Genomic DNA, 12,007 nt, shown 5'->3' on the forward strand with positions numbered 1-12,007 from the left:
GCAGTAGTTTTTGCAGCAGCGGGTTTCAAATTAAAGTCTGTTAAAGACACTGTTTATCGGGCCTTTACTGGGTGTTAGGAATCGTGTTAAGGGTCTAGAATATAGCAGTGACTAACACAAAAATCTATCCCCGAAGAGTGCCGCATTTCAATAAAATTTAAGAAGACAGCCTGGCGTGGTGGCGCACGCTTGCAGTCCCAGCATTTGGGAGGCTGAGACTGGAGGATCGCGGTCCGCAGACAGCTTCAGCTACTTAGGCCCTTTGCAACTCAGTGAGACCCTGTTTTCCAAATAAAAAATGGGGCTGGGGTGTAGCTCGGACCCCAGTACCGCAAAAAGAAAGGAAAAAAAAAAAAATGAGAAGACAGTGTGCTGAAAGTGAGAATAACTCAGATTTTTTTTTTTTTTTTTAAACATGTATTGGAGGACGAGGAAGTTCAGTGGGATCAGAAAGACATACAGATGTGAGGTTTTGGGAACGGGGAGGGAATCCCGGTCAAATGTGTTGATGTATTGTGGGCTTAAGTTGGAAATGCATAAAAATCATGAATGCCCTTAGCAGTTTAGGAGTAGTGAACATGTGATCTGGATATAAGATATAGTATTTAATTTTTCTTTTTGTTTTTCTTTAGGAAAAGACTAAAGATTAGGTTGTAAGAAAATAGAAGCCATGTTTCGAAGACCTGTAATACAGGTAGTCTTTTTTTTTTTATATTAGTGCTGACCTGTATTATCTTCATCCCCAGTGATCAGATTACTTTAGGTTTTTGACTGAAGGGGCAAAAACCCTTCAAACATCCTCATCAGCTTATGTGTATTCATTTGAAAGGGAGGGCTGGAGATGAATTTTGCCATGTAGATAATGTTTGATTGAAAATTTATAAGTTTATTGATGTATGTAATAGGGCTCATTAATTTTTAAGACTTGAGTGTTAACTTGCATTTTAGATCAGTTAGAGAGCATTTAAAGTATTTAGTGATCAAACACTGTTAGAATCACTGTCCCAAAATTTTTGTATAAGACATGTGGTTCTTTTTGTGACCGTCTACTTCCTCCTATCTCCCTATACTGAGGCGAGCAGGTCAGAGTTAAACATGACCACATTTGGATACCAAGTTTTGTAGATTCACCTCTCTCTGACTTTCCTCCTGTTAAGACTGATGAAGAATTAGTTTCTATGATAGCTATTGTTAACTCCACCTCACTGTCAGCGTGACTGTATTCTTAGAGCCCCGCTTTAACCTGCAGGTACTTTTAAAATTATGTGTTGAAATGTGAAACATGAAAAAGTTACTATTTCCTGGGGACAGAGGCAAATGCCTGTAATCCCAGCTGCTTGGGAGGCTGAGGCAAGAGTAACTCAAGTTCAAGGCTAGCCTTAGCAATTTAGCTAGACCCTGCCTCAAAAAATTAAAAGGAGCCAGGTGTAGTGGCGTACACCACTACACCTGGTACTTAGGAGGCTGAGACAGAAGGATCTCAGGTTTGCAGCCAGCCTCAACAACTTAGGTCCTCTGTAAGTTAGTGAGACCCTGTTTCAAAATAAAGAATCAAAAATAAGGCTGGGGGTATAGTTCAGATGTAGGATTCCTTTGGGTTCAATCCCCAGTAACTCCCCCCAAATTAAAAAAAAAATGAATTAAAGGGCTGGATGTCTAGCTTAGTGATAAAATGCCACCGGGTTTAATCCCAGTACAAAAAATAATATTTTCATAATTCTGAATATTACAGTGTTAAGCCAGCTTTAAAAATCAATATAAAAAGTTAAAATCTAAAAGTTTATGCAAGTTGATGATCTTTTTTTTCTATTTCTGCTTTTTAGTAGGTCTTGGCTTTTAACCTAAAATGAGGTATATTGTTATTTCTTTAAGACTTAGGAGTTCTGGCTCATCTGATCACTGAAATCAGTATATTGCTGTGATCATGTTGTAACAGCATATTTATTTTCTTCATTTTCTTATTTGTTGTCGAAACATTTAGTAATAAATTATATAGCTAGTAGCCCTCCAGGGTAGGTAATCATTTGATTGGTGGGCTTCTCCTTTTTATATTAACAACACATTGTCACTTGAGAACGGTTTCCAGATAGACTCCTCTCTGAACACTGAATCCAGCGATGTGTATTCCTTCCTTTGTAGTCACCCTTGAACACTGTCTTGAGGCAGCAGTGGGAAAGGTAGCAGCCTTGGTATTAGCACCAGCTTCTAGTCAGTTTACTACAAGACCTTGGGCAAGTTACTCTCTGATCTTCTGTTTCTTTGGCTGTAAAGTGGGGTAATTTTTTTGGTTTTAGGATTAACTGATGGTAGGTAATGCGTTCAGCTGGTGTTGAGTAATGATGGCTGTGATTAAAATTAAATGCTGCTATTGTGTGGAATTGGCCATTCTTTAACTTGGACAGCATATGTTTATCCTTGTATATCTTTATCCTTAACCAAATTTGTTTATGTTACACCATTTTTCTTTGGTCTACTGAAAGCATGAAGTTTCCGATCAGAAATATAGAATTTTACTCCAGGATAAGATCACTAAGGGCCTTGCGAAGTAGATGCTATTATAATCATTTTTCTTCCACAACTCAAAGGAACTACTGATTAAATGGTGAACAAATTAAATGGTGGGTCTTCTATTTGCATTTGTCTTTTCTAAAAAATTTAAACCATGTTTCTCATTTGTTCCTCTGTAGGTATTTCATAAGTTTGTAAGACATGAATCTGAAGTAGCCAGCAGTTTGGTTCTTGAAAGATGTAAGTAGCTAGTTTCTAAGTCTGCAGTATTGTTTATGGTACTGGGCTGGTACTCTCAGAATGCTGTAGAAGAGCTGTGCTGTTTAACCTTGCTAACCATTGCAGCTGGGCTCATGTTGGCTCCTCAGATCTTGGCCTTCCCCACTGAGCTCCAGGATCTGGTATGAACTGGGCCTTTCTTGTCCTTAGCAGCAGATGGCGATCTGAGCCTTCCAAGGTTATATTAGGTTGTGAAATAGTCCTTTTTTTTTTTTTTTTTTTTGGTGGTCCTGGGGTTCCTGGAATCCCTTCTACCTCCGGGCTACACTCCCAGACTTATTTTATATTTTTGAAACAGGGTCTCTTAAGCCAGCATGGCTGGCTTCGAACCTGCGCGATCCTCCTGTCTCCGCCTCCCAAGCGCGGGGATTACAAGCGTGCGCCACCACGTCCGGCCGAAATAGTCCTTTTTAATAGAGGTTTGTCATAAAGTTTCATGGAAATAATTACTTTTAATGAGGTTTTTTTTTTGTGTGTGTGTGGTACTGGGGATAGAACCCAGGGGCATTCTACCTCTAAGCGACACCCCCAGCCTTGTTTTTTATTCTTTATTTTGAACAGGGTCTCACTGAGTTGCAAAAGGCCTCACTTAGTAACTGAGGCTGGCTTTGAACCTGTACAGCCCTCCTGTCTCAGCCTCCCAAATACTGGGATTACAAATGTGCGGCACCATGTCCGGCTTTTTCATAAAGATTTTTAAATCTTAGATTTATTAGTTTAGTTTCACAGATAGTTCTAAGAAAAGGTTCCATAAATAGAAATTTAAGATAAAATGAGGACTTAAAGTTTGTTTTATGGGTCTGTTTTCTTGCTAACTTTTTCCTTTTTTCAACCTTCCTTTATTTGCCTCTAACTTATTTGCTGATTGTCTAGAACTTGTGTTTTATTTAATGCAGAGATTGAAGTTGTATTATTTGTAACTATTCATTTTCCTGATATTTCTGCTGATCTCAAGTGTATGGATAATATCTTTTTGGGGGGATGGGGATTGACTACTGGAGGCTGAACCCAAAGGTATTCTACCACTGAGCTATACTGCTAACCTTTTTAAAATTTTTTTAAAAAATTTGGAACAGCCAGGCATGGTGGCACATGCTTGTAATCCCTGCGCTTGGGAGGCAGAGACAGGAGGATCACGCAAGTGCGAAGCTAGCCATGCTGGCTTAAGAGACCCTGTTTCCAAATAAAAACAATATAAAATAGGTCTGGGAGTATAGCCCTAAGGTAAAAGGGCTTCCGGGAACCTCAGTACCACCAAAAAAAAAAAAAAAATTGGAACAGGATTTCAAAGTTGCTAAATTCTAATTTGCAAAATTCTAAGTTGCTGTGGCTGGCCTTGAACTTGTGATTCTCCTATCTCAGCCTCTCAGTTTTCTTTAATAGTCAATTATATTTGTTATCACAAATTATTATAGACTGGGTAAACAATAGACATTCATTTCACCCAGTGCTGGAGAGATCAGGGTGCCAGCATGTTGGACCTTGGTGAGGGCCTGGCTATGACCTGCTGGGACTGCCTTCTCTGTGTTTTTACTTGGCAGAGACAGAAAGCTCTGGTCTTTCTCTGATAAGGACACTGATCCCATCATGGAGGCCTTCCCTCATGACCGTATCTAAACCAAATTGCCTACCCAAGACCCACCTTTGAGTAATATTACCATGGGAGTTAGGGCTTCAAGATAGGAATTTTGAGAAGGACACTAGCATTCAGTTCATAACAGGTTCTCAATCTCATTTTCTGTCCACATTATGTTTCATTGTGTTTCAGCTCTGAATCGTGTACAGTTACTTGGGCGAGTGGGTCAGGACCCTGTCATGAGACAGGCGGAAGGAAAAAATCCAGTCACAATATTTTCCCTAGCGACAAATGAGATGTGGCGATCAGGGGACAATGAAGTATATCAAATGGGTGAGTATAAAGGAGTGGGGGTAGCCAGGCATTTGGGAGGCTGGGCAAGAGGATGATGGTTCGTGGACAGCCTCAGCTACTTAGTGAGGCCCTCCATAACTTAGACCCTGTTTCAAAATAAAGAATAAAAAATAGGACAGGGGGTGTAGCTTGGAGGTCGAATACCCCTGGGTTCCATCTCCAGACCCGTAAAAAAAAAAGACTGGGGGTTTAATTTTATTAGCAGTGAATATTGCCAGTTATCGAAGTAGAGATAAGCTATTTTTAGACAGAGTCTGTCTTCTCCAATTCTTCTCTTTTAGAAATTGTGGGTTTGGTTTTGCTGGGCATGATGTCCATGGGCGTTTGTTTTGTCTGCTTGCATTATAACCATGTGTCTTTTTCTTGTGATTTAGGTGATGTTAGTCAAAAGACAACATGGCACAGGATATCAGTGTTCCGGCCAGGCCTTAGAGATGTGGCATATCAGTATGTGAAAAAGGGGTGAGTTAAGGAAGGAAGTGAGCTGGGTGTAGTGGCACATGCCTGGAATACCAGTACTTGGGGGCCGAGACATGAGGATCGCAGGTTCAAAGACAGCTTTAGCAAGTAGTGAGACTCTCATTAGTCTAGCAAGACCCTGTTTCTAAATAAAAATAAAGTAGGGCTGGGGGGTGTGGCTCAGAAAGCCCCAGGGTTCCGCTGGGCGTGGTGGCGCACGCTTGGGAGGCTGAGACTGGAGGAACGCATGGTTTCGAAGCCAGCCTCAGCTACTTAGTGAGGCTCTTGGCAACTTAGTGAGACCCTGTTTCCAAATAAAATATGACATAGGTCTGGGAGTATAGCTCGTAGGTAGAATGCCTCTGGCTTCCACCCCCAGTATCACTAAACAAAAAAAAAAAGAAAGAAAGAAAGAAAGAAAGCAAGCAAGCCCCAGGGTTCAATTTCCAGTATAACATGCACGCGCGTGCGCGCGCGCGCGCGCGCACACACACACACACACACACACACAGCAAAGATCTTTTGGATTGAATGTTTCAAAGGGACATATAACTTCTTCTTTATCTCTGAGTACTTATATTAAGAGGTACTTATTAATTCTTTAATACCTTATTCATGGAAATGTCCCTGTGTGGCTATGTATCTAATTCAAAGGTATACAAAGCTTTCACCTTTCAAGAATTTAGAATTTAGGGCATTTAAGGTATGTACACAAAAGGAAGTAGATAGGCAGGAGATAAGGCAGGGAATCGCATGTCACTGCGGCACGTGCGTTTTGAGCAACTGCACCACGTGCTTTTAGTGGGTTCTGTGCTTCTGTGACCCGGGATCTTGGAGGTGGCATCTTGCCTCTTGGGACCCACATGGAGTTCTTAGCAGAGGATGCGGAATGTCTGAAGCCTGACACCCTGAGTTATTACTCTCGGTAGTTATTTTATATTTGGTAATCTTCTGTACATGCTTATTCCTTTCGAAATGCTTGGGCAGTTATGTAAAAAAGTCTTTTTCCAACTCTCAGAAGGAAAAAAGGGTGTGTTTAACAGCAGTTTTAGAAATGTATCTGTTCTGCTGGGCGTGGTGGCGCACTTGTAATCCCAGCATTTGGGAGGCTGAGACCGGAGGATCATGGTTCATTGACAGCCTCAGCTACTTAGTGAGGCTCTTTGCAATTCAGTGAGACCCTGTTTCACAATAAAGAATAAAAAATAGGGCAGGGGTGTAGCTCAGAAGTCGAATGCCCCTGGGTTCCATCCCCGGACCCGCAAAAAAAAAAAAAAGAAATGTACCTGTTCTGTAGAAATAAAACATTTCACAAAAAGTAATCTCAGCAATAATTAAAATTTATTTTCATTAATGCATATCTTTTCATGTGTATCTTCATTGCCCTTTATGTGTTCATGAACAAATACGTACATATATGTACACTTAAAACACATTGAGGATATTTCAATAATGAGAAATGTTAACATGGTTTCATGTACTGATTGATGAGTTTGTGTGTTCTTTGGCACCTGATTATTTCACTAGTTTTGTCTTTATAGTTTACTCTTCTAGTGTTGGTGAACTCTGAAAACTGGTGTCATTGTGATCATTTTCTACCCTTTAAAATCGGATTATCTAGTTCAGCCTTCTAGATAGTGTAGAAATAGAGTAATTCATTCTAAGCTATTAGAATTCTCAAATTCTCAAAAAAAAAATCTTCAGACTAAAAGCTAAATTTTATTTATATCAGGTCTCGGATTTATGTGGAAGGGAAAGTCGACTATGGTGAATACATGGATAAAAACAACGTGAGGCGACAGGCGACAACCATAATTGCTGGTGAGGCCATGATGACAGCTGTGCTTTCTATTCTTTAACGCTTGGCTCCACTTTAAGTAACCTTTAACTAGGGCTGTGAGTACTGATGCTTTTGAGATTTTAGGCAACTCTCCAGAAGTTTGTTTGTTTGGTGTTGGGATTGAACCCAGGGGCATTTCTGCTTCTGAGCTACACCCCTAGCCCTGTTTTTTTTTTTTTTGTTGTTGTTGTTGTTGTTGATTGTTTTTTGAAACAGGGTCTCACTAAATTGGTAAGGATCTTGTCAAATTGATCAGGCTAGCTTTGAACAAACTCTGACCTTCCAGTTTGAGCCTCTTAAGTACTGAGATTATAGGCATGCATTACCATGTCTAGCTAATTTGATAAGAATTTTGAAAATGTAACTCTTTGGGGCATCTTTAAATTGACTAGTGTGTTTTTTCCAATACAAAATGATTACATTTAATGTATGGAATGTAAATACCATAGCATTTTGATATCTACCAGATATTAAAAAAGACATAAATAAGCTATTCAGCATTTTAATTTTTTTTCTTTTATCTTTTTGGTGGTACTGGGGTTCCTGGAAGCCCTTCTACCTCTGGGCTACACTCCCAGACCTATTTTTACTTTTTTTTTTTTTTATTTGGAAACAGGGTCTCCTAAGCCAGTGCGTGCGGCTGGCTTCAAACCTGCGCGATCCTCCTGTCTCTGCCTCCCAAGAGCGGGGATTACAAGCGTGCACCACCACGCCCGGCCAGCATTTTAATTTTTACATTATTTTTCTTTGAACTTTTTTTTTAACCATTTCCATTTCTTCCTCAAGTGTGTATCTTAATAAAGTGCATTATAAACTGGGCATGGTGAAGCATGTCTGTAATACCAGTACTTGGGAGGCTGACATGGGAGGATCCCATATTTAGGGCCTTAGCAACTTTGTGAGGCCCTCTGGAACCTAGTGAGACTTTGTTTCAAAATAAAAAATAAAATAGGGCTGTGGGAGTGTAGCTCAGAGATAGAATGCCTCTGAATTTAATCTCCAGTGCCAAACATACAACATGTATTATGTCATTAGAAATCTTTCTTTTCCTACTATACTTGTCTGTAATAAAATATACATACAGTTACTCATTTGTAGGGAATTGGTTCTCAGATTCCCCACAGATACCAAAATTTGTGAATACTTAAGTCCCTCACATAAAATGTGTAGTATTTTCATGTAACCTTTACATATCCTCCCATCTACTTTAAATTACCTCTAGGTTACATACAATGTAAGTGATATGTAAATAGTTGTGCTGTCTTGCTTAGGGAATAACTGCAAGAAAAACACATGTTTAGTAAACATGCAGTTGTTTGCTTTTGAATATTTTTGATCCATGGTTGGTTGAATTTGTGGATATGGATCCCATGAACATAGGGGACTTGACCATATATGAGAGAAATTTTAAAACATTTTTTAAAAGTGGGAAGAAAGGCTTGATGAAGGAAACAGTTTAAATAATGCTGTGTCCATGTCTGCAGGTATTACTACCATTCTCGTGTGTGTGTGTGTGTGTGTGTGTGTGTGTGTGTGTGTGTGTGGTGGGATCCTGAGGGAACAACACCAAGTGCAATGTGCATGTATGTTCGTATCACATTGAACCTCATTGTGATATATAACTGCAGTGCACCAGTAAAAGTATGTTAAAAATAAATAATGGATTGGCAGAAAAGAAATTCTGTGCCAGTAAGGTTCTAAGTGATGTGCTTCTTTTTGTTGCGTTATTACAATTACTTTTAGTCTAATTGACCAAGTAGTTTTCAGGATTTTAAATATAAAACCACAGTGTTATTGGAAATATGTTTTCTTTTTTTTTTTTTTTGGAGGTGCTAGGGCCTAACATGCTAAACAGGTACTTCATCACTGAGCTGTACATCCTCAGCCCTTTTTAACATTTTATTTTATTTTTGAGATAGAGTCTCACTAGGTTCCAGGCTGGCCTCAAATTTGTGATTTTTCCTCAATCAGCCTCTTGAATAGCTGGGATTACAGGTGCTCTACCATGCCTGGCTCTGGAAATCAGTCTTGGGGTATGTGTGTGTGTGTGTGTGTGTGTGTGTGTGTGTGTGTGTGTAATGAACCCGGGGCATTCTACTTCTTAGCTACACCCCCAGCCCTCCTATTTTATTTTATTTTACCTTTTTATAATGTGCTTTTATATCGGTGCATTATAATCTCTTATTTTGAAGCAGGGTCTCACTAAGTAGCTGAGGCTGGCCACAAACCTGTGATCCTTCTGTCTCAGCCTCCCAATTACTGGGATCACAAGTGCATACCACCATGCCCAGCAAAATCAATCTTTTAATGATTGAGATGGAGTTTTTCACTTTTTGGATAAATTGCTAAAATTTGGCATTGTTAAGTCTCAATTCTTTTGTTTTTATTGATAGAGACACCAAGAAACCTAGTTTTTATAAATGATGCCTCATTGTTTATAAACTACTGAGGTATGCCAAAATTAGGTAATATTAAAAATTGATTTATTATGGAAAATATCAAACACACATAAAAGTGGAGAGAATAGTAAAATGACCCCCATCATTTAGCTTCGACAGGCTTAGCTGACGGCTACTATTACTTCTCCTATGCCCTCAGCCACTTTCCCTCCACCTGATGATTTTGAAGTGAATCCTGCATATTCTATCATTTCATTCAAAAATTTCAGTGGGTATCTCAGAAAGATATGGTGTTTTATTAAGGTATTACTGTTAACATTTTTTTATAAACTGTCACTGTATTCAAATTTTCTTGATTTACAAATAAATAATCATGTATTACATTATGTGGATTTTATATATCTTAAGTCTCTTTAGATGATTTTCCTTTTGTCTTCTTCTTCCCCTTTGTTCCAGAGTTGATATCTTAACTGAATATGTCAGTAACTTATAGTTTGTTGTAATAATTATGTATTTTCTTACTAGTAAATTTCTTAAAAAGTATATTGACTTTGAAAACTATCATAGAAATGTTCATACCCTCATTTGTGTTCCACTGTAAACCAAGTTTGTGGGCTGACTGGATTGTTTTAATTCTTGGGTTATTATGAAGCAAGCCAAAGACGCTTTTCAGTCTGCCCTTACCCTTACAGTTTTTTCTTGTCATTGGTTTTCACTACCATGGTCAGTTAACTGTATGTTTATGACTGATAGTAAAGGTTGGTGTTTTAGAAGCCATATTCCCCCCCATACACACACATCATACTTGAGCTTCAAATAGCCACCTGTGGATGGCACTCTTGGCTTTTTACACGACAACACTTGTTTTATTAATCTCTTTTAATGTATTCTTTATCAAAGTATTCAAATTTTGGAAGACTATAGTCATGAAGTCATGAACAGCTATTTGGTTATGTAATAACTACTTTGTGGGTCATTTTGTAGTTATACAAATCAAAAGTTTATATAAGGAAAACTATTTGCCTGTTCATCTAATTCCTTCTGGAATAGCATTTGCAGAGCAGTGTCTAATGTTGTGGGATAAAAATGCTTACTCTAATACTTATTCATAAAACTTAACCCATAAGTGAGTATATTAAAGTCACTCTGTCTTAAAATTTAAAAACAAAGTTGCTTCTGCAAGATTTGAAGGGTACTTACCAACACAATTCGCACTTGCTAACAAGCTCTGTGTGGACCTGTTCTTTGCCCCGCGCCTGCAGCTTGAGGGATAATGGCGGTGCTTCTTTTCTCTGTGAGGGTGTGCTGTTTGGTTTCATGGTATCTGTTGAGCATTGCAAGCATCCACTTTTATAGGAAGTTATTTCTGGGAATATTTTAACTATCTTTAGGAAAGAAAAATATCTCACTTTTTCTAATAAGGTCTGAATTATTGGACAGAAAGCCAAAGCCCAAATCTTAGCTCTGTTTATGCCTATTGTATGTGACTTTCACAAACATAGCAAAAGTTACTTAACATTTTGAAAACAAAGGATGTAAGTATTAGAGGGGAATTATTAAATGAAATGGAAAAAGAATTCTGAAAATAATATATAAACTTTGTCTTTTTTACAGATAACATTATATTTCTGAGTGACCAGCCAAAAGAAAAGGCATAGAATGGACAGTTCTTTGGCCGTTGTTTGGTATAGTCTCAATTTCAAATCATGTATAGTCTTTATAGTTTCTAAGAACAAGAATTAAAATGCTCTTTTCTATAGAACGAGTGATAACATTTTTCCTGAGTGTCACTCCCTCTGCTTTTTATGTGGTACAAACGTCAACAACTCTTGTCACTTATGGTATTTATTACTATTTTATTCTTTTAGGAGTAGCCTCTGGGTTCATGTATACAAATTGTGAACTTTTAGGCTTATCCAGCTGTGTTATGCCAAAGGGATGAATGTGTTCTGAAAGGACCCCTGATTTGGGACTCACTCTTTATTTGTTTATTTATTTATTTATTTTTTTATAGTATTTGGGATTGAATCCAGGGGCATTCTACCTCCAAGCTGTACCCCCAGTCCTAAGTTTTATTCTTTATTTTGAAATGGTCTCTCTCACTAAATAGGTGAGGTTGGCTGAGAACCTGCGATCCTCCTGTCTCGGGAGCCCACTTCTATTATGATATTTATTTAGCTACAGTCTATTGAAGATCACTACGTTAGGCATTTATCATGTAGTTATGAATATTGTTTTCTTGTTTTTGCTAGAAACATAAAGGCAAGAGCTGAATCTTCTTTGTGTAGCTGCCTTTTTACCAGTGCTTGGCATGGAAGAGCTGTTTAATAGATGTTGACAGATGAATGATCCCAATGGGATATAGAGCTTTAGTCCAGATTGAAGGGGTTTGCTGAGCAGTGGTTAGTATCTAGCCTAAACTGCTTCATGAGTAACCTACCTTCCTCACATCTTTGGTTTTTGAACAGTGTCACTGTAGCATTTATAAGCCAAAGACCTGAAATATATCTGTAAGTGAAATACTTAATCTCTAGGTACTCTGGTTCCATTGTTCTCTATGTTTTCACTCCCCTCTTTGCTGTCCTTACCAAA

The 12,007-nt window shown here is 38.5% G+C and overlaps 1 protein-coding gene across 1 annotated transcript; it reads left to right on the forward strand.

Moving 5' to 3' along the window:
- Window positions 1–384: 384 nt before the first annotated feature.
- Window positions 385–11,073, forward strand: SSBP1 (single stranded DNA binding protein 1; the record flags this gene model as incomplete). Its single annotated transcript, XM_080700840.1, has 6 exons — window positions 385–694; window positions 2,688–2,748; window positions 4,556–4,696; window positions 5,092–5,179; window positions 6,909–6,997; window positions 11,030–11,073. The coding sequence occupies exons 1-6, from the start codon at window positions 671–673 to the stop codon at window positions 11,071–11,073; spliced, it is 447 nt and encodes a 148-aa protein (XP_080556966.1). The 5' UTR covers window positions 385–670.
- Window positions 11,074–12,007: the final 934 nt, after the last annotated feature.

The sequence above is a fragment of the Muscardinus avellanarius genome (assembly GCF_963383645.1).
Source record: "Muscardinus avellanarius genome assembly, chromosome: 9".
Taxonomy (NCBI): domain Eukaryota; kingdom Metazoa; phylum Chordata; class Mammalia; order Rodentia; family Gliridae; genus Muscardinus; species Muscardinus avellanarius.